Here is a 27,119-nt window from a genome sequence, read left to right on the forward strand (position 1 = left end):
TTGGCCACTCTGGAGCACGGAAGCCCTAGTAACAGAAATGCTTTCAGCTCTTCATATTCACGACTTCCATGTTGAAGCCTGAATTCCCAGCAGACCTCTCTACATAGCATGTTAGAAATTAATCCCACCCCCTTTAATCTGCCTGATTATAAGAACAGAAGACTACTCAGGGTTGCTGCGTTAAGTAAATTGGAAAGGTTTGATAATCATCCATATTACTGCTGGCTCTCCTACTTTCCCCTTTGAATTCTGAATTGTTAAGAAGAGTATATGAATGGGTTATATTTCTGTCCCATGCATTTGAATAATTTATAGCCTGCCTTTCTCATCAAGACTCAAGGCAGATCACAAAATATTAAAACAGTTGATTGGACAGCATAACTCCACCAATGAAACAGGACTAAGATTACAAAATTAGAAAATAACACAGAGAATTGTCTAAGCAGTGGTCCCCAATACTGGTCCGTGGATCAGTCAGTACCGGGCTGCGGCTCCTACTCGTCCTCCTACCCAGCTACTGCCTCGAGGGCTGCCCTGCCACTCTGCCACCGGCTCACCTTTGGTGCTCTCCAGCAGCCGCCATGGCTGGGGCTCCCCCTCGATGTGGCACTGCGCAGCTGCTGCTGGCAGCGCCCCCCAGCGGGCAGTGGAAAGTCAGGGACGCTGGTGGGAAAGCAACTGGAGAAGGGGCTCAGGCGGCAGTGGCAACATCCCTCGGCAAAAGAATCCCTCGGCAAAAGACTCCCCCCCCCCCCGGACCTCAGTAAAATTGTCAAGCGTTGACCAGTTCCCGGTGATAAAAAGGTTGGGGACCACTGGTCTAAGACATTGCACACCATAAAGTAGATTACAAAAGTAGAAGACAGAGTAGTAAAAGCTAGAGGACACATATAATAAAGAGAGCTTCAGGAGGGTAACCATGTTGGTCTGCAGTAGAAGAGCAAGATTTGAGTCCAGTGGGATCTTAAAGACCAAGATTATTTCCTTATAAAAGCATCCTCCTGGGCTGTTCCTTTATAATGAAATTCTACTACTCTAATAAAAATACCCCCTGAACTTTTATGTTCTGCGCATTCTGTGGAAGTTCTCCTTGACCTCCCCAGACAGGCAGGTGGAGCCACGACAGAGAAGGCACATACAGTTAGTTGCTGCACATGCCTGTTTGAAGGGGGCACCTTCTCAGTGTAGTCAAAGCTTTGCTTTGGGGCACAGCAGGAAAATAGGTCTTGCAGGATTGTGGGTTCAAGGAGCAGGAGTGGTTTAAGGATTCATAGAGCTAGTTTAAGGATTTCCAGAGCCCTAGAAGAGTACAATTGTGGCAGGAGCAGCTAGACTGGGGGCAGAGGGCCACTCACAGTGGAAAGGGGTGTCACTCTGAGTGTCCTTAAAGAGGGGAAAGGGGGGAGGACGGGCTACAGCTATGATCCAGAGCGGGGGGGGGGGAGGCATAGTGTGAGGCCTGTGGACGTGCGGGGCCCATAGCATGTGATACATGGGTAAACTGGCCCTGTCAAGGACCCAATTCCTAATTGGAACCATAGCAGAATAGTTCTGAGTTTCCTAGTATCTGAGTTTCCTAGTTGCCTTTAAGGGCAGACATATGTAGAGCACCTTACAATATTCTAGCCTTGGGGTTACTGAAGTATACATCCACATAGCTGGACTGGCTGGGTTAAGATAAGAAGCTATTTTCTGGTCTACCCATGAAGATGAGAGAAAGCATTTCTTATTAGTGGTATGAGTTTGTTTCTCTGGTGGTAATGACAGATCCTGTATAACTTCCAGGCTCTTAGTAGAGTCGTGAGTGTCAGATGCACCCCATCAAATGTGGGAAGGGCAGTGCACTCTATATGTACTCCACAGTTAGTCATACAAGAACAGTTAGGTCCTATCTCAAGTATGATGACTCACATTGTGATTCTTTCTTAAGGTAACTAATAATCCCAGTAGAGGATTCACAGGTGCAAAGCTTCCCAAAAGACAGCTGACAGTACAGAGAGTTCAGAAAAGGACATCCAAGGACACGAAGCAAGAAAAACACCACAAGAGAAAAAGGGACACTTAATGTTCTTTAAGACTTTTATTCAGTATACAATTAGAAGATTTAGACACCTTACATGCAATTTTATGAGCCTCTTGTGGCGCAGAGTGGTAAGGCAGCCGTCTGAAAGCTTTGCCCATGAGGCTGGGAGTTCAATCCCAGCAGCCGGCTCAAGGTTGACTCAGCCTTCCATCCTTCCGAGGTCGGTAAAATGAGTACACAGCTTGCTGGGGGGTAAACGGTAATGACTGGGGAAGGCACTGGCAAACCACCCTGTATTGAGTCTGCCATGAAAAAGCTAGAGGGCGTCACCCCAAGGGTCAGACATGACCCAGTGCTTGCACAGGGGATACCTTTACCTTTACATGCAATTTTAAAACATTTAAGATTCCACAACATTTTAGAAGCTGTCTCTACGTCGGCTGATCAGTGTCATGTAGTGAAATGGTATTTTATCCCAGAGGATCTCTGCATAAAAATGACAACTTTGAATCCTAACAGTTCAACCCGTAACAGAGTTATATCCCTCTAAACTCACTGCTTAGGCTTGCACTGTAAATTATGATGACGACGGTGTTAGCCATTCAGGCGATCCTATGAGTCAGCTGTTAGAGCGTCTTTTGATCTTGCACCACTTCTTTTAGTTTTGCAATGTTCTGGCCAGTGTCCATTTTGATTGTCTCTAACCACCGTGTTCTTTGTCTGCCTGGTTTCCTTTTACCACTGACGCTAGCATAACTGCTCTCTCCATCGAGTTGGATCGTATGACATGGCCAAAGCAAGGGTGCCGCAGTTTCGTGATTGCCCTGTAAATGGTATTAGCTCGATGTGTTTTCTCCTTCACAAGTGTGCACAGCTACACCTCTGAGACCACCTATTGATGTGCAGGTGTGCCCAGCCGCGCAGGCGTATGGTACATGTCGCCATATGCATACATTAGACCGAATACGTATAGTACGCGCTCAGAAACGTCATAGTCTGCTGTGCCCATTCCACGCCCTGCATAGAGGCTCCTTGTTCTCGCTCCGGCTACCTTTTCGCCACCCTCCAGTCTCTCTCTTCCCCGAGAAACATGCGCGTTGCGAAAGGACTGGCAGGGAGTAACGAGAGGGCGTCGGCAAAACTGCGCCTGCGTACCCGCGCGCGGGGCGATTGGGCGGACTCTGGGTTACCTCCGCACCCAGCCAGTGGGCCGGTCGGTTGAGCAGGCCGTTGGGCACGCATGCGCGCTCGCTCTCCCCCTGTGGCTCACTTCCCCCCCTCTCATTTTACCTCAGAGGCGGAGCGGGCACCGCCGCCGCAGCTGCTCCGCCGCGATGGGCTCGGAGAAGGACTCGGACTCGCCGCGCTCGACCTCCATTCACGCGGCCGCCCCGCCGTTCAAATGCCCCAAGAACGGCTCGGGTAGAAGCGGCGGCGGTGGCGGCGGTGGAGGAGGAGTAGCGAGCCGAGGCCGCCGCCGCCTCCTCAGCTTCCAAAGCGTCTTCTCGGCCGCCGCCTCGGCCGCTTCGTCGTCGGCCTCCGGAGGAGGGGTCCGCCGCCGCCGTGCCAAGGCGAAGGCCAAGCCGGAGCCGCCTCAGGCCAAGCCCGCCGGAGCCGCCGCGGAGGAGGAGGAGGAGAAGAAGAGCGGCCCGGCCACGGCGGCGGTGCCGGAGCTGCCCTCGCCCGCGCTGCCTCCGCCGCAGCCGCCCACCGGCCCTGGCGGAGCAGCAGCAGCAGGAGGGGGAGGAGGAAGCGCCGCCGCTGCCGCCGCGTGCGCCGGGGCTGAGGGCTGCGAGGAGGGCGAGGGCTTGCCGTCCTCGCCGTCGCCGTCCTCCTCCTCCTCGTCGTCCTCCCCCTCGGAGCTGGAGTGCCCGCTGTGCCTGGTGCGGCAGCCGGCGGGCAACGCGCCGCGCCTCCTCTCGTGCCCGCACCGCTCGTGCCGCTCGTGCCTCCGCCAGTACCTGCGTATCGAGATCACCGAGTCGCGCGTCAACATCAGCTGCCCCGAGTGCAGCGAGCGCCTCAACCCGGCCGACATCCGCCTCCTCCTGTGGGACTCGCCCCACCTCGTCGCCAAGTACGAGGAGTTCATGCTCCGCCGCTGCCTGGCCGCCGACCCGGACTGCAGGTGGTGCCCAGCCCCGGACTGCGGGTGAGAGGCGCTCGACGGGTGGGCTTCACGACGGCCCCGCGAGGCAGGACGCTGGTTCACTCCCCCCTCCTCCCCCGCAGCTCTTAGTGGCTTTGGGAGGCGTTTCTTGACGCGAATGGCTCAGGCTTGTTCTTGAGGGAGGTTATTGTTTCAATAAGTGTTTTCTAATAATAAAGCTCGTTAATACATGGGGAGTTGAAGGAAAGGAAAGTTGAACCTGGGGCTCTTGGGTTTCCAGTGAAGTATGTATCCAATTAAGGCAGAGATGCAGACACACAAAACTGCTAGAAATTTTTTTTTTAGGGAAAGTGATGCATACTCCCTTTGCTTAGATGTAATGCATGTTTCAAAGATGTGTTCATGTCTGTAGATTCAAACACTGCTAGCTTGTTCATGCACTAATTTGTAGTGTAGAATGTTTTTGCATAGCTGTCTTATAAGATTTGGCCCTTGGTACCTCTTTCTGAGTTTTCAAAACATACCCCCTGTATTTGTGTATCAGCAATGCCTATAAAGCCAAGTGAGGCAGGCCACTGTGATCATACCCATGTTACAAATGGGACTATTAGCTTATATGTGATTCCAGTTAAGCACTCCTGAAATGGGAACTTGGGTTGACCTGCCTGCGCTCCTGGGGTAGGTTTACACAAAATAGTTGAGCAAATGCTTGCATGAGTGCACATAACCCAGTCAGGGTTCCCAGCTGCTTAAACCTAAACTTTTAAAGCTCAAACAGAGTGTCCCAGCATCTTTTTCCATTTGCCAAGGAATATTTTTGATGCTGTTGGTATTGGCTTTTTAGGCCTGCCATTTACTGAGAAAGCCAATTTTGGCTAAAAAGGGGGGGGGAAATTTAGTGGGTATATTGGACATGCATGCTGTGTTGTAGGAAGCACTGTTGTGTTTTCTGTAGCAGCATGAAGCTTCCCTTAGCTGCTACTAGCTTTGTCTGTACATTACAGGGTAAGACCAGTCCCTGCCCTTAAGAATTTACAGCTTGACCAAAGAAAGGTTATTGAAGTCAAAACAAGGACTCCCATAGCATCAAAGACAGTTCCACATCCTTGAGCTTTTTAAAATTGGGGATAGGGAGGGAGTAAATCAAAGTCTTTGTGGGAAAGTCATGACTTTCCACACTACTGCTTTACTTGAAAATTTAACTGCTAACATTGCTTTGTCTCCTTAGAAAGAAAAGCAGTGTATTAAACAAGGGGAATATGGAGGAGGAGGCTTTGAAAGGAGTGCTGTGCCTCATTCTCTCCCACCCCCAGGAGTATGAAAGTTGCTACTTTGCTCCCAAGGTTTTCACATGTTCTTTTGCAAGCAGTTATGGGGAGACTGATGCAGCTGTGTTTTCTAGCTATGAAGTTAACTCCCCTTTCTACATGTAATGAATGAGGAAATTCTATTTCACTGTATCTGAAGGAGTGCATTTGCACATTATAGCATAGGTAAAGGTAAAGGTATTCCCTGTGCAAGCACCGGGTCATGTCTGACCCTTGGGGTGGCGCCCTCCAGCGTTTTCATGGCAGACTCAATATGGGGTGGTTTGCCAGTGCCTTCCCCACATTATAGCATATACCTTGAATAAAACTTAATTGGTCCTAAAGGTACCACTGTTGTGGTACTGTACAACAGTAAGACTGTATCCAGCATTAATTCTCAGTGTGAATGTGCTCAAGTATTTTTTCCTTGTCCCCTTAACAACCTCCTTAAAATAAATTAAAAAACCCACTTTGAAACAGCTTTATGGACTTCATAGTGATAATATTGAAAGGGAACGAGCTTGGGCAAAAGTGAAAATGAAAGTTTCATTTAATATTTTAGACTCTTAAGATGTAATTGAAATTGTACAGAATTTCTTTAAAAACATACACCTGAGCCTTCGGGGAGGGCGGTATATAAATATAATAAATAAATAAATTCTTCTGGGTTTACAGTTGAAACCTTTATTTCAGGATGGGTACACTTCCCAGGATTTGGCAGTATGGATTGGCCTCTTTTGGGCTGCATGTGAGAACAGTAATTTAACAGGAAAAACCTGTAGCATACTTGCATGCACCCTGTTTTTTAGAGAGAAGACAGTTGTTTAAATTTAAACTACCACTCCTTTGTGTAAATGAAGGAAAGGTAGTTTGACAGTTGTGCCTGTTTGTAAAGGGCAAATAAAACTGACTGCCTTTTACACATATTTGTGCTTATGTTGGATTTAGATTGCTCAAAAAAGAGAAACTAGCATGAAGCGATTATTCAGAATGGAACATGTATAGACAAGACCCTTGAGAGATCTTTATTATATGTATTTAGGGTATGGGACGTTTGTACAGCCTTTACTCATAGGTGTCAGACAGTCCCATCTTTACTGAGAGGGTAAGGAATGTGAGGTGTGTGGCTTACACAATTATTGAGAGCTATTCATTAGTGATTCAAAATAATTCCCTTTAAAGGAAAGGTTGAATCTACCCTATCTGAGAAGTACAGAACAAATACATAGACCTTCATGGCTGCGTGATTGGAAGAATCAGTTGTGTTATTATCTTGAGTACTGTCCAGAAATACATGACTGTATTCAGTTGGTACAGACTTTGAAGGGTTGATTTTGGCAGGTAAACCTAGGGAGATTAGCTGTAAAACTTGTCCCAGAAATGCTTAAAAGTTCTTGGTACTAAGTTTTGTTCTGGGTGTTATCTCCCTCTGAGAAGTTCTTGTTTCTAAAATGGCAATGAATGGTGGGTCTTTCCCAGACCAGTGTTCTGGTAAGTAGTGCAACGGAAATGGATCTTCCTGTTTTTCAGGAAAAACTCTGCATGCTTACTTCTTACAAAACTGGAAACTGGCATGCAATTGTTGGCCCACCAGAATTTATGTAGTGATGTGGGGGGAGAATGTTGAATTGCTATGATTCATCATCTAGATGAGTGACAAATTGTCTAGCCCTTGACAGACAAGCAAAATCGGATTCTAGATCACCAAAGAGTTTTACTTTCACTTCTGTTTTCTTTTTTATATCAGCCTCTTCCAAATTGACTCTTAAAAGCGCATTCCCTGAAACTCTTGTCAGTCTCTACCGGACTCAAATCTGACATAATACTGAGACTGTTGGAGAGGTCTCTTTAAGATACCCATTGGTTCCTCAGCATTTGCCTAGACCATATGCTTATAAAGTTAGGATTGTTGTGAGTCCTAATAGATTTTTGTCAAACATACTGACATATAGAGTCCATTAAACTGAAAGGTATGAAAAATTGTGTTGTAATGGCCCTGAGGATTAGAGAGCAGAATCTGAAGATAGGCAATCCCACCATGTACTTTCTAGATCTGCTAAATATGATAGGGGATCTTTTCTGCTTTACTGCCAGAACCCTATGGAAAGCTGCATTCTTCTGTCCTTTAACTTCAATGGACTTTGAAGTACATAACTGTTTAGGAGTCAACTGTAATTCAGCTAGAATGTGGTTTGTCACCTGTTTCTTCCTTTAAACTGGTGCAAGGCATCACCTGGGGTATAAAATAAAAACCAATTAGAACAACTTAGCCTTATGTCTATGAACTACTCAGCAATTTGTATATGGAGATCTCAAAAGTAAACACTTGCTGTTTCATTTAAACTATTGCTTTACGGCAAGAATGAGGTTCATGCTTCTCACAGGCTCTTGTTGGAATTTAGGATTATTTTGTAAAAATTCAATCCCTTATCTGCAGAGACTATTTAGAATGATGTGAAACTTTAAATGACTGAAAGTGAGGAGGCAAGAGGTGGGAAAACATTTAGTTTCTCATCTCTTAGTCCATTTCAGGCTTTTTGCAGTAGTAACAGTTCAGAATAATATGAATGAATTATCGGCACACGTCTTTCTGTAGTATTACATAGTAGATGCCAATTTAGTTATAAGGTATAAGGTATGTAGAATTCTTTAGAATTAACTGATGGATGGAGAATGTAAGGGTGTTGAGGTGACTATCTTGGACATTTATAGAGGATCACTTTACACAATGACAGGAATGTGTGCCATCTGGCATAGGAGATAAGAGATGTATCGGTAGTCTTTCTGAATGAAGATATTCCAGTTAGATGCTTTGAGGCTTTTCACACTTTTGTCCTGTTGATTTCATAGTGCAGGTTCACTGTGAAATGGCCACAAAAGCAACTTGGCATTCAACATCTCAATAGCTTCCGTATCCCACCCATAATTGGCAAGCTTAGCTATGCTTCATAGGGAAGTAAACTGCAGACATAACACTAGTGTGTGTTTCCATGGTAATGCTGGTTTTCTGGTACACAGTCAGATCTGCATACAGATATGGAACTATCGTTTTATTGTAGTTCATGCTGCTATCTAGCATTTGTTCCTTTGATTTTTTCCTACGGGTTTGGGGGAATTTCAGAACATTAAAACAATTCATTGTATTGGCAGAATTAAATTAGAGTAGAGCATGCATGAGGCGAGGACATGTTACTCTGTCAGGAGAAATGAAATGATGGTAGGCAGCTTTTTAACTGAGATATGGAAAGCAGCAACATGGATTGCTTTTTTTTGAAGTTTGCAAAAAGAGGCAACATCCATTCTTACAATTTAGCACTTAACAAGAAATGGCTGATGGAAAGTAGGGGGGATGGGAACAGGTGAAATGTATGTAGTTCAGTCCATGTACTCAACCTGTTGAAACCTTTTAGTATTGTGGGGAGTCTGGGTTCAGAGGGAGAATTCATGAGGATTAAAACAGATTAAATTTGAGAATTTATTGCTGGGTTTCTGTTTCTTAAAGGCTAAAAGGGATGGCATTAATACCATGTCAGTGAGCTTGCTGTTGTCAGCTGTCCTTTTAAATCTGGTTGTGACACATAATACTTGTAATGCAGCAACAGTTGTCTTCCAGATAATGATTGGATCAGTTGGCCAGAAAGAGTTCTGTTCCCTAGCAGCAGCTCTGATTATAAGAGCTGGTATTATCTATATGCTGGGCAGACACAGTCTTCTCTCCCACCTGTTAAGAGATTATCAGGTTTACAAAAAAGCAGTGTAGAAAGCAGTTGCTGGCACATAGCAGGTTTTACCATCAGAAATATGCTCTGTTCTTTCTGGCAAGGGAAGGTGCTCAGAAACCAGTAAAGAGAATAAGTTATAGATAAGCAAATTAGATAAAATGCTAATGAATTACTAGTAAATTACATGCTCTGATATTTTGATATTTTCTGGGCATGCTGTTTTCTGAGTTGTTCATAGGGCATCTGTTAGAATAATCATAAGAGGATAGTTGTAGTATTTATAAGAAAGTAGACATGCTCTGGGTTGCAAAACTTCTAGGTTTCTCTGTTGACTGAGAAGTATTGTCAATTGATGGCTGGTCTTTAATTGCAGTTCCCTGACAGGAATTTGGAATTTTCCCTTTGCTGAGAGGTGGTTCCAGTTGATATCTCTAGTTGACACCTTGCTTCTCTGTTGGGGCTGGGCATACTTCTACCTGCATTTTTATATTTCTACCTGGTGCTTTTTGCCCTTAGTATAATTGTCAAACTCTGGCAAGATGGATCACTTCAGCTCCTTCAGGATATGAATCATAGTCAGTTCTGCTGCTAAATATGAAACTGGAATGCAGTCTTAATTGCATGACCATTAAAAAGTAGAAGTGTGCATGTGTTAAATATTCCCCTTCTGTTGCACATACAGAAACTTGTTATTTATGCAGACAATCCATGTTCTGCAAGGTTGCTCCCCTGTGCTATTGTGCAGTGTTGCCAGTTTGAGCTCATACATATATAATAGTTCTTGATTTTATTAAGCATTGCCTTGGCATCCAGATGAAATATTTTCTTCCAGATGTTCACACAGGTCTTTTGTCTTTTCCCATTTCTTTGCAATCAACATATATTTAATATGCTTGGGAAAAGATGTCCAGAAGCCAGCTGGTCTAGCCTGGGATGCTTATTAAAGAGATCTGCTTTGCTTCTCAAAGTAGCTATGCTTTCAACTTTTCTACCCTGCCATGTTAAAAAAAAGACAAGGTTTTTTGTTTTGTTTTTGCAAATATGAACTTTAACTGGTTAGGGGAACCTAATACAGAGGCAACAGTAATATATGCTTAGAAGAACCAGCAAACTGTTTGGGACTGTACAATACTTACTTGCTTAGTTTTGATGGTGTGCTGCTATGGAAGACTCAATATAGGTAAGCAGTTTTTGGAAAAGACTGTAAAGCAGTAAGTAGCACAGCCAAGGACATGTAATTCAGCCATAGTTTTTGCTCATGAGATATGGCGAATGGCCCAGATGTTTGGGAATAATATTTTGTCTGGAAGGAGGTGGTGTGCTCCCCCTCACAGGGCAGTCTTCAAGCAGCAGCTAGACAAATACTTATCCTGAATGTTTTAGGCTGATCCTGCATTGAGTGGGGGGTTGGACAAGATGGCCCATATGGTCCCTTCCAACTCTGGTTCTATGTTAGTACCTTGTTTCATAATGCTGTAAACATCTTCAATGGCCTCTCTTGAAAAACAAGCTATAGATTGAAAATAAGAATTTTTTTGGTAGTGCCATGTATATCTAAGAAGTATATCTAAGAAGTTCAGGAATATTGCTATTTTTTCTCTTCCAGGTCACAGGTCATCTCTAGGCTTACCTAGACCCACAAAGATGCATGCCTAGGTTTATATATTCCAAAATAAGACTTTATTTATTGGGTCAAATAGCTCCTTGCTTCTAGGTTTTCAGAATTTTCTAAACGGGTGGGGGAGTCAATTTGTATTAATTCCACTGCAAATTTCAATGGCCTCTATTTGTTTGACTAGGCCTCCAGTGTCCAGTGATTGAGTGATTCCTCAAGTACTTTTTTCTAAGTACAGCTCTAGTAAAATTAATCTACCAGTTGTGATTGAGTGGTGCTGCTGTATTCAAAGTACAAACTCTGTCTACAGTATTAATGGAGACAGGATGCTTAACTAGATAATGACTTTGCTCAGAGCTCTTAACAAGCTAGTCAGTCCTTTATTTTGGCTAAATATTAATTATTACTGAGATCTGTTTGTAGATGTGTACTGCACCAGATAATTTACTTGCATTTACAGATCCCCATGTGAGGTGCCTAGACCATACTGTGTTGCTGCTGAATTGAGCAGCTAGTCTAGAAAAGGATGAACTACATAGGTGTACTTCACTTCCATTTACTTTTTCCTCAGTTATGCCGTTATTGCCTATGGATGTGCCAGCTGCCCCAAACTGACATGTGAGAGAGAAGGTTGCCAGACTGAGTTCTGCTATCATTGCAAACAGATATGGCACCCAAACCAAACATGCGACATGGCCCGTCAACAAAGGGCACAGTCTCTGCGGGTACGGACAAAGCACACCTCAGGCCTCAGTTATGGACAAGAATCGGGACCAGGTACACATTTATTTTAAATATTGTATACCATCTTTCTGCCACAATGGGATGTTCAAGGAAGTTTACAGTATGTTCAAATATAAACAGTATAAAGACTAATAAAAAAGCAGTGAGTCAGTAAGAACTATGGTGCTTGACGAAGGAAGAGGAAGCCATGCATGGTCCAAAAGTTTGGGGAAAGCAAGTCATGCTTTGCCAGGTTCTGAAGTGATTACAGAGCTGAGAGGATAGATGTAACACCATAATTCCTGACAGTACCCTTGGACTAGCGAGTTTTCCGTCTATATCTCAAATAACCGCCCCACCCATCTTTTGTTGATGCTGTTGTCATCTTTTTACTGCTAGAAGCAGGGCTGCCCCCCATTCAGCTAGCTGATCAGACAAGATGTCAATGAATTTCTCAAATCAGACAGTAAACAAAAAACATTTATTGTGCTAGGATTTAAGTCTGTATGCTTGTTCCCACATGCTATATTTAAGCGCCATCCCTGAGCTTGCAGCCATTTCTTCTTAGTAGCCAGGTTGGTAGGTGTGGACACTGCCATGTCTTGAACACACATGAAGCAGCCTAAAGAACTCAATGTACCATATTTTTTTTATTTGGGCTGTGGTGTGGTGGAGTATTTTCTGATGTACCACCATCATCGGTCAGCTAACGAGAAATAAGGGCCTCTGGTCATCATCTCCCCAGGAAGTCTGCTTTGTATGGGAGAAGGTGACCCTTCCAATACACTGCAGTAAGCTCTATGCTACAGATTACTAAAATTTGAATAAAAGGTGCAAGATCCTTCTTTTCCAAATGAGAATGCAGTTGGTACACTAATCAAAGCTACTAGAAGCTACAAACATAATTTGTGTCGTTCTGTTGCTCATAGTGTATAGGGAAGTCAAATTCTCTTTATTGTTTTTGACTTACAGTAGTTAATCTGTCTTGAGTCTCAGTGAGAAAGATGGACCATAATGTAAATAATATAAATAGAGACAGGAATCATTCCCATTAAGAAATTACTGTAAATAAAGTGTTGCTGTTGTTGTATAAAGGGTTGAACGTGACAGGTAGCTGGCCAAGAACCGTGCTGATGCCTTCAGACTTGCAACAACTGATAGCCCAAGGAAACAGAAAAAATCACAGAAAACACAGATATAGATTCAACCTTCCCTTTCCTTCATTTGCATTCTAATTACTCCAAACTGCTTCATTGTACCTAGTTCCCCACTATACTGGGCAGCTTGTTCAGCCTCTGTTCAGTGAGAGAGAGTATCTGTAAATTATGCCCACTGCCTTGACTTTCTCCATATTCTAGAGCATTGACACAACTGTCAGTCATGTCTAATGAAAACTCTCCAGAGTGCTCTGAAAACATCCAAATCAGTTGTTCTGTGTGGGAACTAAATTGATTGTGAACCCCATCCCTGCAGAGATTAAAAGCTGCTGCTTGTCTAAACCATACCAGGTAGCAATCTGCCCATGATAGGGATAGTGATCCACTTTCAGATCACCTTACATGTCAAGTTCAGAGTGTGGCAAAGTGTGTATGTGTGGGGAGGCCATTATTTCTGGTTTAACATTATAGTTGCTGGTTAAGATGGCCTCGATATCAATGTACCTAGGAGTACATAATGGCATGTTTGAGGCTACTTCATGAGCATAGATGGAAGATCTGTTAGGCAGCTGAATGGCCAGTGTGACAGAATGGGCCTGTTCCAACCTGCAGCCCCTTTTCCATCCTACTCACTCCAAGGTTTTCGCACTTCAAGACCTGCCTATCTGTTTCTGTCTCTCTCAGTTCATTGCCATTACCTGACCTTAGTTAAGGAATTGCCTGCTGGGAGGGTCAGGACTTGTCTTTCCAAATATGAGTTGCTTCTGTTTCTCCTGCTGCCTGGAGCCTGTTCATAACACACTTCTGCATTCCTAGAGTATGCTTGCCAACTGCTGGTTTTCCCTTTGGTGCTCTTTTACAAATAGTGTGTTCAAGACGATGGAGGTCTATCTTGTACAGAGAATCCCTACCAGCATCAAAAGTTATGAAGTATTTATTAAAAATAAAATGTTCACAAGCATGCTTTCAACACAGCACCACTTTGAGCAAGGGATTCAAAAGAATTGGGTAAAATGCAATTTCTCTGTCCCTCTCTTTGTACATGTCCTATTAGATGTTAAAATACGGGACATGATCCTTGCCTTAGGAAGTTGTAAATCTGAGTTTACATTACCTTGAGGCTTTCTTCAGCTGTCCAGATGAATGCATCATCCATAACTGCCTTCTCCAGACCTCAGTTATGAGTTCTATCTGCACTGATGAACTCAGTACAAAAGAGATTTCCTCCTTGCTCCAAAGAGTTTTTACCATATCTGTTTCTCCACCCACAGATCAGGTGAGGCCAAGTCAGAGTAGCTTTTCCTGAAGTCTCTAGAAATTTCCTCTCTAGAGCCTTTCTAGTCTAAAGTCCTCTAAATTTCTGTTCCTTGCTTGAGAGTGAGGATGACAACTGGACCTTCCAATTATCTCTAGCTATACCTAATGGCTTTTCTTAAGAAGTAGCTGAAGTGAACCTGAAAAGTCATTGATTGACTTCTTCTTTCCTGCCTATTATCTGCCCAAAGGGGGGTGGGATTTAAAACTTAGAATAAAAGTTTTTTCTCATTTCAAACCTCCAAAGGAAAAAAAAATTCTTTACAACCAGTAACTAACAATCCCTAATCTATCCTACTTGTCTGCCATATAGCACTTCATGCGCCATGAGCTCAGCTGGACATAACAGAGAAGCTTGTCCTCCTTGTCTTATCCAGCTAGCTTTGCTGATACATCTCAAGTTGCCCCCTCATTCTGGATCAAATCCTGGATAGGTGCAGTTATTGCATGGGCGGATTTGTTATTCTGCAACTATGTTTCAGGCTTTGTCAGTATACTGATGTAACTATGTTTTGTTGGTTGAGATACCAGCCAGAAATGGGAATAGCCTTTGATTTTCTAATCCACTCAGCAAACCTGTCAAATTCATGCTGCTTTATTGCTACCTGTTAAATACATTGAGAATGGGGTCACCCCATTATCACGTAAACTCCAAAACATAATAAGAATGCAAGGCACAAATATGTGCTGCAATCCAGGTGCAAATGCAATAACTGCTTGGGAGAAGATCCACCTATTCATAGAACATTTGCTAGGGTTGTAGTATGGGCCTGAGGCTTAATGTCTTGGCATAGTCAAATGTCTCCAGCCACACTTTTGTAACCATGTGCAACACTGGCTCTTTCCTGACGAGTAGTTTAACAGTAATAACTTGTCTAGCCGGCTAAGTATAAAAGTTGCTGGCAGCTTTTTTCAAGTTACTATAAACAGATTTTGATTGTTTTTACATTATTTGCTCGTTTCAGCCCCCCCCCCCCACATTTAGAAGGGGGGCAGTTTATCTGGAGGCCCTATAGATTACATATACTCATTTGAAAAAGTTGTTGCCTATTTGGTTTAGTTGCTTGTCTGTATTTGAACTAATATGGTCTAGCAATTACTAACCGAGTATTTATGATACTTCATTGGTATTTTTTAGAACTTGTCTCTATTCAGGTTGCAAATATAGTATCTGGGATGTTTGTAAAAATTGCAGGTAATTAACATGTCATTTTTCTAGGTTTAAAGCCCATAATTTTTCAAGCCCTGTTTGAAAAGAGTGTTGAAATTCTTATGAAGAAAAATCATTGTATCCTGCACCTTCCATGTTGGTACAACTGCTGTGCTGTAAAGATTATTTACTCAGTCACCTAGCAGAACTTAATTTTTCTATTGTTGCTGGTAGTAAAATCATTTTTGAGAGGGATATCAAATCAGTCTTAGTAAACAAGAAATATGATTTATGAATGAGGCACCAAGTGTATTAGTAATCATGGTCATAAACCGGTATAGCTACCTGAAAATTCCCTTTCAAGCAGACATTAATATATCATCTTGTGTATTTAAATTTATTGTGTTCACACAACCATCTCCTTCAAAGAGTGAAGCTGAAAACACCTCTTAAAAATAACCGGTCATTGTTTCAAGTGAACTTCAAAGCTTATATACCTCAAGGCACAGCACAAACTTGGGAAATCCAAGCCAAGCTTCATTTTTAGATCTGTGTACAAAAAAAGGGCACACGGTAATAGACAAAGAAAATGGTGTCATAGTGCAAATAAAGTCAAGAGCTTTTCCTGAATTTTGCAACATCCTCTGACTATCAATTAAGGTCTGTATTGAGATCTAAAGTTGACTTTTGATTTGAATACAGACTCTAGTTGGTAATCAGACAATCTTGATGTCTGAAATGGCACAGCCGGTCTGTTCATCTTGTTTTTCTTCACCTGGATTATTTTCCTTTACCTATACTGTTTTGCTTTACCTGGACTGTTTTTTGACCACTTGATTATCATCCATCCTATGAACTATAATGTATATGACTTTTGGCAACATGTAAGAAGATAAAAACTTCAAGTAAAAATGAGATTGAGAAATTATCTACTCAGACTGTGTTCCTTTTTGGATGTGCTAATTTTTAGATAGTCTTTTTTGGTAAAGTTCAGAAGTGCAGTCTTATCTGTACTCTTTTAAAAGTGTGGAAATAGTTGGATGTGCACTATTGTAAGACTTGGGGTATTCTGTGTTAGTGGTTGAAGCTCTGATTTTAAGACACAGTAAACTGTATTGAAACAAATGAGGGTTTGACCTGTTTTGCTTCCTCCTCTCCCCCCCCCCCCCACAGCAGATGATATCAAGCCATGTCCTCGTTGCAGTGCTTACATCATCAAGATGAACGATGGCAGCTGTAATCACATGACTTGTGCAGTGTGTGGCTGTGAGTTCTGTTGGCTGTGCATGAAGGAGATTTCAGATTTGCATTACCTCAGGTAAGTAGGAGAGCAAAATGCTGTCAGTTTGCCCTGTCTCACTAGGATTATGTGTGTTCCTGCTGGCTTATGGCCTCAGACCCACCCCACTCCAAGTACATTTAACCTTTGTGATGTGGGTGTAATATGATAGCAAGAATACAGAGTTTTTCACCTTCTGCTTGGAGATTTCTTGAGAAGTGAACAGAATTGGAATGTGGAATGTCTCTCAGTAGTTAGTTCAGTTAATCCTTTAGGTGCTGGGGTGGGGGGAGGGGTTTTAACAGACTTTTTGTAAGTGCACAAAAATCTCTCTTCCCACCATTCTGAATGTTCCATCCTTCTAAGGGCTTTAATATAAATTCTCTTGTAGTCCTTCTGGCTGTACGTTCTGGGGCAAGAAGCCGTGGAGTCGTAAAAAGAAGATTCTTTGGCAGCTGGGGACGTTGATTGGTGCCCCAGTGGGTATTTCACTTATTGCTGGCATTGCCATTCCAGCCATGGTCATTGGCATCCCTGTTTATGTTGGGAGAAAGGTAAGCATAAGAGGTACAAGTTTTGTGATAGGTTACAATTCTGAAATATCTTTTTTGGGGGGACCTATAAATCACCCCAGTGGGGGTGATTTTTACATCGGCTGATCGGCAGAGAGTGATAATCTTTCTATTTAACAGATGTTTCTTATAGTTTTGCAAGCATAACATTTGCTGGCAGAGAAGCACCTTTATTTGGACTTGCACCCTTCACTATGGAAATCCATCCTTAGCTAATTGCCTCTGATTTCTACCAACTTGAGCAGTTAAGAAGGCTCTTCTTTGTATTAGCACTTCAGTCCTCTGTCCCCTTTCTGTAGACGTCATATGCTGTAAGTTGTTCAGAACTGCATTTCTTTTTATATTAAATTGACATGTGTTTCTTCTGTTAGATCCACAGCAGGTATGAAGGAAAGAAAACCTCCCAGCACAAGAGGAATCTGGCTATCACAGGGGGTGTAACTTTGTCTGTCATTGCATCTCCTGTCATTGCTGCTGTCAGTGTAGGTAAGCTGATTTGGTTACCACTTCAGTCTGACAGTGGTTAGAATGCTGCAGCCCCTCTCCCAAAATCCTGTGATGTTTAAATGAATTGGGATTGCATTATGCTGATATTTAACATGAAATAGTTCTTCGTGGTTTCTGTATTATCCCACTGTTCAACTGTGTGCCTAAAGCAAGCATCTGTTGGATGCAGCTAACATTTCCCTGCTCAGATCTCAACTGACCACTACAGAAGTAGAATCACTGGGGACTTTTTTTAAGGGTCTGGTTTCACCAAGTTTACATGGTCTCCTTTGTAATAATTAGCTTTCTGTATGGTCAGGTAACATTATTGTTACAGTGCATTTATTTTTCTATGGGATTAGTTTCTATTAAGGCTAGGCTTCTTGCTTACGTCACTCTGTTTCCATTCAATGCACTGGGTTACTTTTTATTTTTTTTAAATGTATTTGGTTAGGGTAAAGTTTCTATATTATTAGAAGGACATAATTGCTGCCATATTTGCTTAGGGGAAATAACACAAATGGGTTTCTATGAGCTATTAGTTTAAGCTGTGTGTCTTCATCTGGAAACAAGCCTTGGACTCAGCCCTCTCTGCTGCTTCAGTAGGTGGCCATGTCCGGACTTTGCTGAGATCCTAAAATCAATTTGTGCTCCAGTTGCAGTCTCTATAATCCTTGGCTCCTGTGTCAGTTCCTATTATGGCATTCTCATCTTTGTTCATACACCTATTATTACATCCTCAGATCCAGTTTTAACTCTGACTTCACATCTACCACCACTGTTATTGGCATCTCTTCACTTTGAAGAACGTTCCTCAGTCAATTGTGTCTATTTTAGGGGGCAGTTCTGGGTCCTATCATTCTTGGCTATATGAGAGATGCATTAGGGAAGAAACCAATCTCCTCCAATTGGACTCCAACAAAGAGCACAGAAAAATGCACTGTAGGATAAAAAATTTTGTTCTGCAGTTACACAAAATAGCATCCAACAGAATAAGCTACGCCTTAATAGCCCCATAGCCTTAATACAGTGGATCATCTTGCTATATTTATTCTATTTCTAGGCTGCCCTTCCCTGAAGGCTGAGGCTATAGATGAGCTCTGTATGTTTCAAATTTGAACTAGTCATTTCTGGAAGAATCTTGCTGTTAAGGCTTCTGCATTCTTTCTTCCTTGAGTTCTTGCCTAGTTTCCTAGAGCACTGTGACCACTTGTGAGCAGAGATTCCTCTCACTCAAAATTGGCTTTTCTCATTGCCTTTGTATCTGCCCTTAGGGCAAATAAACAGTCTCGTTATATGATCCTGTTTTTCAGAGCCCTTTCAGGTAGACACTACTGTTTTATTGGAAGTAGTTTGCTGTTTTCACCTTAGCCACAGTATAAAATTCTCACCTTTTCCTCATCTCAGCCTAATGTTGAAAGACTAACTCTCAATTGGATATTTTTGAGTGTCTTTACTGAACTTTCTGGGTTGCCATTGGTACCACTCACTACTTCCACATAGATCATTCTGCCTTTGTGAAAACTCATCCTGATTTCATATTTGGATAAATTCTCCACAATGTCCAGGAACATTGAGCATACTAGTTTTTCAGTTGTGAGACTGCACAGAAAACAAAGAGTTAAACACAGGTTGCTGAGTTCTAACCTATTTGAGTTCAGTCACACAACTTACCCTAGGAAATTAGTAGTGCCTTCACTTTATTTCTAGTCTCATTTTCCAGTGGCCGGAATGCAGGAATATGATCATTCTGCCTTTATGTATACTTATAGGATAAATTTCTGCATTGATTGATTGATTGATTGGTTGATTGATTGATTGATTGATTGATTGATTGATTGATTGATTGATTGATTGATTGATTGATTGATTTCTATACCGCCCTTCCATATGGCTCAGGGTGGTTTACATACAACATGGGGTATACATTGAGGGGAAAACTTCCTGAATAGAACTCTGTGGGTTGAATGTCTTATTTGAAGGGTTCATACTGCAATTCTTGGATAAAAACTTTACCCTGCAATCTGTGCAGTGATTTATTTTGAAGAAGCTTTCTTTAGTACATTTACTTCACTGGATTGATAATGCAAAAAATCCTTTCATCCTGTTTTTCCAGGTATTGGGGTCCCAATTATGCTGGCGTATGTCTATGGAGTTGTGCCAATTTCATTGTGCCGTGGCGGCGGCTGTGGGGTTAGCACAGCCAACGGGAAGGGAGTTAAAATAGAGTTTGATGAAGATGATGGGCCAATTACAGGTAAAGAAAAAAAACAGGGCCAAGCTTTGCTGCAAGTTCATTATGTCCAGCTTGGGAGGGTTAAGTAACTATGATGGCAAATGCATTAGGTCATAATGGGAAAATCCCCACCTGTGCTTGGTTCTATGCCCTACTTTCTGTTTTGTATGAGAATATTTCTATTTGCTGCTCAAATCTTTGAAAGATTACTATTTTGAAACCACTCAAACTGAAGTCTTAAATGTAGAAATATACTTCAGTCACTCTTTGAAAACAATAGAAAATAACCCAAACAGGAAGAAGGACCTTCCTCCTACCTCTAATTGCACCTGCAGGTGCTATCCTTCCCTCCCCATACTCCTTGAAGAGTGACTCAAAATCAGCAGTTTTTGAGTGTGTACTTCAAGCTGATGAGTAAGGTGCCCATGGTCACCTTTTGTCTCATGTTTCCTTTATTTGTTTCTCCTGGTCTAGTGGCTGATGCTTGGAGAGCTCTGAAGAATCCCAGCATTGGGGAGAGTAGCATTGAAGGCCTTACTAGTGTGCTGAGCACCAGTGGAAGCCCTACAGATGGCCTCAGTGTCATGCAGGGCAACTACAGTGAGACAGCCAGCTTTGCTGCCCTCTCGGGGGGCACCTTGAGTGGTGGAGTGCTGTTGGGCGGGAAAGGAAAATATAGTCGGTAAGTAAGTGAACTCCAGTCCCAAGGTGTACATGCATGCAATATCATAGGATTTGGGTCTCTTGTCTCATGTAGAATGCTGCCTTAGCTTCTCTTGTGCAATACTCAAGGTGGTAACCAAACAGGATACTTTTGGTTTTCTTTAGTGCTGGTCGGGAGTGTCCTTGCGGACTTGGTCTACAAGTATGGTTGCAGGAGTTCTGTTTTCTGGCTTCAGCTGGAGGCAGCTCCCCAGTCTGTGCTCTTACTACTCCATCTGCTCTTTTTTCCTTTGGATCCTAATGGGTCCTTTCTCTCTTACACCCTAGCCTTAGCCAGCTAAAGACAGAAATTGGCTAAATTCTAAAAAAACTAAGAATGAACAGCTACTCCCTTTACAGCTTCATGGCTTTTCTGCAAGCTAAATAGTGATAGTTACAGTCAAGAGATGTAGGAGGGGTCACCCTGGGAATTGAAAGGAAATAAATCCATAGAGCCATAGCAGGAGTAGAAAATGTCCAGCTTCCCTGGCTCCAGACCAAAGTACACTTATCTCTCTCCCACTGAAGAATGCAACCCATCAACCCAGCCACATTGAATTACATCGAGCCTCAGCACAGACATTGAGCACAAGTAAGACCCCATGAGTCTTTCCCAACCCATTGCGAACTTTCCAGTTTTCCCCATAGAGAGTGGGGAAAACAAGGGTGTCCTTGACCTCAGGGAACTTCCTTCATGCCTTGGTTATAAGTCATTTAGTCGCAGTAGCCCTGAACAAGATCAGCCAGAGGGCTGACTCTTCATAGTCTTTTACTGAACAAGAAGACCCTGGCTATCAGATCTAGTTACTATGGCAGTTTGTCTGCCCTATGTAATCTGTTCTGCTCACAGAATGTTTCTTAGGAATCCCTACTATGTTCTCATTTGGACTGGCTGTTCCTGTTCACTGACAGACTAAAAGGAATAGTAATCCTCAGGTACTTCTAAGTGGCATAAACACTCTACTGTACTTGCGAACAGTACGCTAACCAGTAAATTTTACAAGACAGGGGCTGGCAAGGACTTAGAAACATAGAGTTGGAAGGGGCCATACAGACCATCTAATCAGATCCCCTGATCAAGACAGGATCATCCTAAAGCATCCATCCATGATAACTATCTGTCCAGCTGCTGCTTGAAAACTGCGAGTGAGGGACAGCTCACCACCGCTTTAGGCTGCTGATTCCACCACTGAACCACTGTGAAACCTCTTCCTGATATCTAGCCAATATCATTTTTCATATAGTTTTAACCCATTACTATGGGTCCTATCCTCTGCTGTCACCTTCCCCTGCCCTCCTCCAAGTAACAACCTTTCAAATAACAATCATGTCCCCTTTCAACTTCCTCTTCTCCAGGCTAAATGTCTCATAGTCTCTCAGTCTTTCCTCATAGGGCTTGGTTCCAAGGCCCCAGAACAATCCTCATCATTCTCCTCTATACCCTCTTCTCTGTACACTATTGTGTCTACACCATTTTTGGGCTCCAAACTTGTGAGAATGTGGAAAAGTCCCAATGTTTACTTGTCTCCCACTTACTTGGACATCCCCCTCCCTGTACTTTGTGTCTCCTACATTATTCCTCCCTTTTGGTTTCCTCTACAAACACTGCTTTTCTCTCCTTTTTTCTTGCCAGCTGACCTGTTCCCCATCCCCATACTCTCTTCTTTTTGTTATTCCCTGTTGGACAACATTTTAAGTTGCTTAGGCAACGCCACATGCCACCAGGAGTTATTTCTTTTCCCAGCATAATTGCATGTTCATACATCTCTGTTACTTGGGGAGCTGTGTGTGTGACTTTTATCCTCAGATCTCTTTTTATGTAAACCTGAATGGTTCCTCCTGGTTTTCAGAAAATGCATACCACTAGGAGGATCCTGGGGAACTGATTATTTTATCTGTGGGGGTCAGAGGGGAGCTCGCTGTTAGGCATACAGATGAGGCAACATGGAGAGCATTCACCAGGTGGTGGTGATGGAAATTGATTGACTTCTCCTTGACTGGAGATGGTTTAACACTAGACTTTACAGAACAGCCTCACACTGGAGAAGGCAAGTGACTGTATGCTCAACAGTCTTGGGAAAGATAAACCTACAACTTTTCTTCCAGATTCACACTGAGTATTTTCTTAAGAGAGTGTCATTGATCCTCCCAGTGCTCACCATTTCCCTACATGGAGCCTTCACAAAGTGCTCCAGTTTCTAGACAAAGAACTTTTGAACAGCTCAAACACTACCCCCTTGACATCTTTTCTCTGAAAGTGTCTTTCTTTGCAGCCATTATTTGACCAAAAGACATTTTGCAATATCCACCTGGAAGATGTTCTTCAAAAACTTAGCAACTCTTTGGGCTTACCCTGTGTATCCTCTTATAGAAATCTATAGATATTCATCCTTCTGTAGAAATCAAGAGATATTTTTCCTTCCATTTTGACTTTGGCCCTACTATCCCTAAGAAGCACAATCTGGACTTGCATGTTTCCCTAAGAGTTTACCTCATTCTCACTGTAGCCTCCTTGTACATGTGTTGTTTTAGTTTAATTCAGGCCCTCAGCTATGGCAAAGAATGTATCAGGAGCTATCACAGGGAGGTGATTTAAAACATGCATCTTCCTCATTCTCAAAATTCATCTTGAAATTCTATCAGAAGCATAGCTACCTCTGCATATTTTAATGGTCTCCTGGAAGAATTGTGTATGTGGGTGGGGGAGTGACCTGGGCAAATTTTATGTCAGATTTTTCCCCTCTTGTCTGCTGTTACAAACCATGAATCGGGGAACTGCCTCCAACTTAAACTGCTAAAGAATGCAAGAGATTGCATAGCCCTGACTTTAGAACAAGTGGGTGGTGTAATTCTTCTCCCCACCAATGAGAAGAAATCTTCATGGTGAGTCCTTGGTTGACTTACTCTCTAATTCTATTTCTGTACAGTGCTTGTGAGAATCTGAATCTTAAGTTTATATAGCACACTCTGTTCCTTTGAGCCAGCCTCAGTCAGGCAGTTGAGTAAGCACCCCCACCCCCCAATTTGCTAACCACTCCCCAACTGTAGAGTGATTGGAATCATTGTTCACATGATCATTTAAGTTATGGGAAACATGACAACCTTGTTCAGGAGAAAGACTGGTCAAGCTGAGTGTTCCAGTGAAATGAAGCCCAGTATAAAATGTTGCTTCAACTGGGCTGTTAAATGCCCCCCTCCTTTAGAGGGGCTGATTGTCTTGATGGCTTAAATGCTTCTGTGATACAGTTGAAACAAAAAATGTTTTCTGCCATGGTTTAAGACAAACTGGGGAGGGGAATCGCACCATCTTAATGAGCCCCTTGGGTTACTTCTCTTCTTTTGCTCAGGCTGGAAGTGCAGGCTGATGTGCAGAAAGAGATCTTCCCCAAGGATTCGGTCAGCCTGGGAGCCATTAGTGACAACGCCAGCACACGTGCCATGGCAGGATCCATCATTAGTTCTTACAATCCCCAGGACAGGTATGTTGAACCATCTACCTCTGTCAACTCTACAGACTCCTAGTTGGTCTCTGAAGAGAGCTCCTCATTTGTTGGCCTGGCTGGCACAGAAATGCAGAGTACCCATGACCTTTCCTTAATGAACCGCCGTTGGGAGAAAGCCTTCCCATTTTTTGTTTTCATTGGAGCTGGAGGGAAAGCAAATATGGCTTATACTGAATACTCTAGCATAGCTTGGCGGATTGGGTGGCTCTGAGTGTGGATATTTTATGTGAGCTTTTGAGACCCTGCTAATTTGACTCTTGTAACAGCTGACTTCTTCATCATCATGTGATTTCTGTACCACCCTCCCAGCTAACTGCTTCAGGGCAGTGTACAACATGTAAATATAGCAGCACTAATTAAAAGCATACTGTAAATGAAGGTTTAAACTAAAATTGGAAATTGTCAACAAACCTACATGTAGTGAATTGCTGTTGTTAGACACTAAACTAAGTTCACGTTCTTTCTTTACAAAGAAAATGTGAATGTGAGTCTGTAGTTCATCTGTTTCCTGCTCTTGTTATTCCGGGATAGCATAATCATTTGTAGAACGCTTTCAGGACCCACTAGCTGTGGGAGTGACATAAAACTATGCTGGCAGAAGATCATGGTCATTGTAGACCATGGACATATGGAGAACCACAGTTTGGCCACCCCTGCTATAGAGGGTGACAGAGAACACTTGCAGGAATAAATCTCATTATTTCTTTATTTCGTGTAGAATTTGGTTATGGAGATCAGCTTTCTTTGTGCATCTGCATTTCAAGGCCTCTTGGGAATAGCAGATGAGAAAGGGCTTATGAATATTCCTGGCCCCCATCCTACCCCCACTTTTTCATATGACTTGTCATTGCTCCTTTGTGTGACAAGTTCCTCAGAAGTATTTGGGGTAGAACAGTGATCAAAAACAGTAGTCCAATGAGGAGGATGCAGCCTTCTATTGTTCGTTTCTTTGTAGTCTAAAATTGAATCTGCTGCAAGGCTAAGATGCTGTGTCTTAGGCTGGGCAGGATAGGAAAAGGGTGGCTGAGAGTATGGGACAGCAGAACAGCACTATCAATAGACTTTCAGGCACCACTGAGGATGTTGATTTGGGCCCAGTGTGCCTGAGAACAGCTGTGCCCCTGTGTCTGTTCTGCAATCACTTCAAGTTCACTTGTGCAAAGTCATACAGAGAGATGTTCTTGATAGCTGGTCTGTAACTATGGGATTCTCTTCCCTCAGTTTGAAGACATGCTAAAGTAGTAGTGTTGAAAGACTGACTTGTGTGTCTGTGTGTGGGCTTAACGTTTGGAGATAAAGCAGGATGGTGCTTGCACAATCTTTAATCAAACTTTCCTTTAAATGTTTATTGCATTCTGGGGCCCTACAGGCTCCTTCTTAAGAAGGCTGAAGAAGTGAGAGCTAATTTTTTAGTAAATTCGAAATTCACTGAGAAGTCTTTTGTTGGGCAGTTGGGTTATAATTGTATTTACAAATAAAGTTGGGATAAATTTGTCATTTTTATTATGATTACAAAATTGTACCCCTACCTCGCTCTTTGGAGGAAGTCTGTCAAATTAGATGTCCAAAACAGCACAAGATGTTATTCTTCCTAAATTTCATATGCAGGTTGTTGTGTTCCCTTTGTGTTAACAAAAATACTCCCTCTGTATGGAAAGCTAGCGCATTGGGGAGAAGGATTTCACCTTGGCTTCTCCCTGGCACAGTAGCTTTCCATATGGAGGGAGGCTTTTAGAAGGGTAGAGTTAAAATGTGCAGTACAGGAAAGAATACAATGTGCTGTCTTTTGCCTGCTTGACTCTGCCTTGCACTCAATGGGAAAGTGCACAGAATACATCATATTCTTTTACAGTTGGCTTTATTATTCGGATAGCTGTATTGTTAGCTTGTCAGAACTCCTGGAACGGGGATGCTAATTTGAATGAAAAATAGCTCTGGAAACAAATGTAACCTTGCCTTAACACTGTGCCCTTTCCCCACAGAGAGTGCAACAATATGGAAATCCAGGTGGACATAGAAACCAAGCCAAGCCATTATCAGCTGGTTAGTGGGAGCAGTACAGAGGACTCTCTGCACGTTCACACCCAGATGGCAGAAAATGAGGAGGAAGAAGCTGAGGAGGAGCAGGCACAGCTGTGCAGCAATCAAAGCTGTGAGCAAAAGGACTGCGCTGCCAGCAAAACCTGGGACATCACTCTAGCACAGCCTGAAAGCATCCGCAGTGACTTGGAGAGCTCCGACAGTCAGTCAGATGATGTTCCCGACATTACCTCGGATGAATGTGATTCCCCTTGTCCCCAGACTGCTGCCTGCCTGCATCCCCCCAACGCCAGAGGTGCTGAGAGCCCAAGTGCCCGCATTGGCCAATGTGCCCAAGCCGAAGTGCACAGGCCAGAGGAGATAATCTCAGCGCTGGAGTGCATTGAGGCACGAGTGTGAGGCCTCCCCCTCTCAAGAAGCACACTGATGGTCCCTGCCTCTACCACGCTGAGGGCCACATGGGAATGGGGGTGGTTGTGTCCTTTGTTGGCTTTTGTTTAAAATTCCCCAGACTGCTGCCCTGACGTGGCGCTGGGGAAGTGGCATTTTCTTACAATTTAAAAAACAAACACCCACTTTTTTTAATTTATTGGTTCAAGCGCTTGGTGATGCTCTGTGAGTTGTGCAAGAGTGTACATAAATGTGTGCGTGTACATCGTATGTCAACTAAACATACGCCTGAAGAACGCCTTTAATAAAGATTCCTATTACCACTCAAAGCTGATCCTGTCCCTTTTTTTTTTTTAAGGCTCTTGTGCTTTTTCTGTGTTAGCTTTTCATTCTGGGAGCTTGGGAAAGAAAGGGCGGAAATGAAACTGCATATTATCAATGCTCTGAAGTTTGCCTGTGACCATAACATTTTCAAAATGTTGAAGGCGTAGGGGGAATGCTAGCTTTCCCCATTTTGGGTAGGGCAAATTTTGAAGAAAATTGAATACATGCAATACTTTCCTATCAAACCTAAACTTCTTTTCCAGTTTAACAACATGAAATACATCATTGATACCTTAGCATGTAAAATTGTACACACTCCATATTTATGGAATTTAAAAGTGTAAATGTCTGTTTTGTTCCCCCAGTGGAAAAATTGGAAATGTCCTCAGACTTTCTTACACATGCATTTAGTGTTGGGAAAACCTTGCCATAAGAAGCACTTTAGTTGTTCTAAAAGAAAATATTT

The 27,119-nt window shown here is 42.9% G+C and overlaps 1 protein-coding gene across 2 annotated transcripts; it reads left to right on the top strand.

The window, feature by feature from the left end:
- The first annotated feature begins 3,047 nt into the window (after nucleotides 1-3,047).
- RNF19B (ring finger protein 19B) lies at nucleotides 3,048-26,658 on the top strand. 2 transcript variants are annotated; one of them, XM_077337359.1, is made up of 9 exons: nucleotides 3,048-4,175; nucleotides 11,349-11,554; nucleotides 16,298-16,439; nucleotides 16,792-16,954; nucleotides 17,344-17,458; nucleotides 19,575-19,715; nucleotides 20,169-20,376; nucleotides 23,744-23,875; nucleotides 25,882-26,658. In XM_077337359.1, the coding sequence occupies exons 1-9, from the start codon at nucleotides 3,358-3,360 to the stop codon at nucleotides 26,336-26,338; spliced, it is 2,382 nt and encodes a 793-aa protein (XP_077193474.1). In that variant the 5' UTR covers nucleotides 3,048-3,357; the 3' UTR covers nucleotides 26,339-26,658. The 2 variants fall into 2 exon arrangements, with proteins under 2 accessions (XP_077193474.1, XP_077193475.1); XM_077337360.1 differs by having other exon boundaries at nucleotides 3,067-4,175; nucleotides 16,295-16,439.
- Nucleotides 26,659-27,119: the final 461 nt, after the last annotated feature.

Source organism: Paroedura picta, chromosome 5 (genome assembly GCF_049243985.1).
Source record: "Paroedura picta isolate Pp20150507F chromosome 5, Ppicta_v3.0, whole genome shotgun sequence".
In the NCBI taxonomy this organism is placed as follows: domain Eukaryota; kingdom Metazoa; phylum Chordata; class Lepidosauria; order Squamata; family Gekkonidae; genus Paroedura; species Paroedura picta.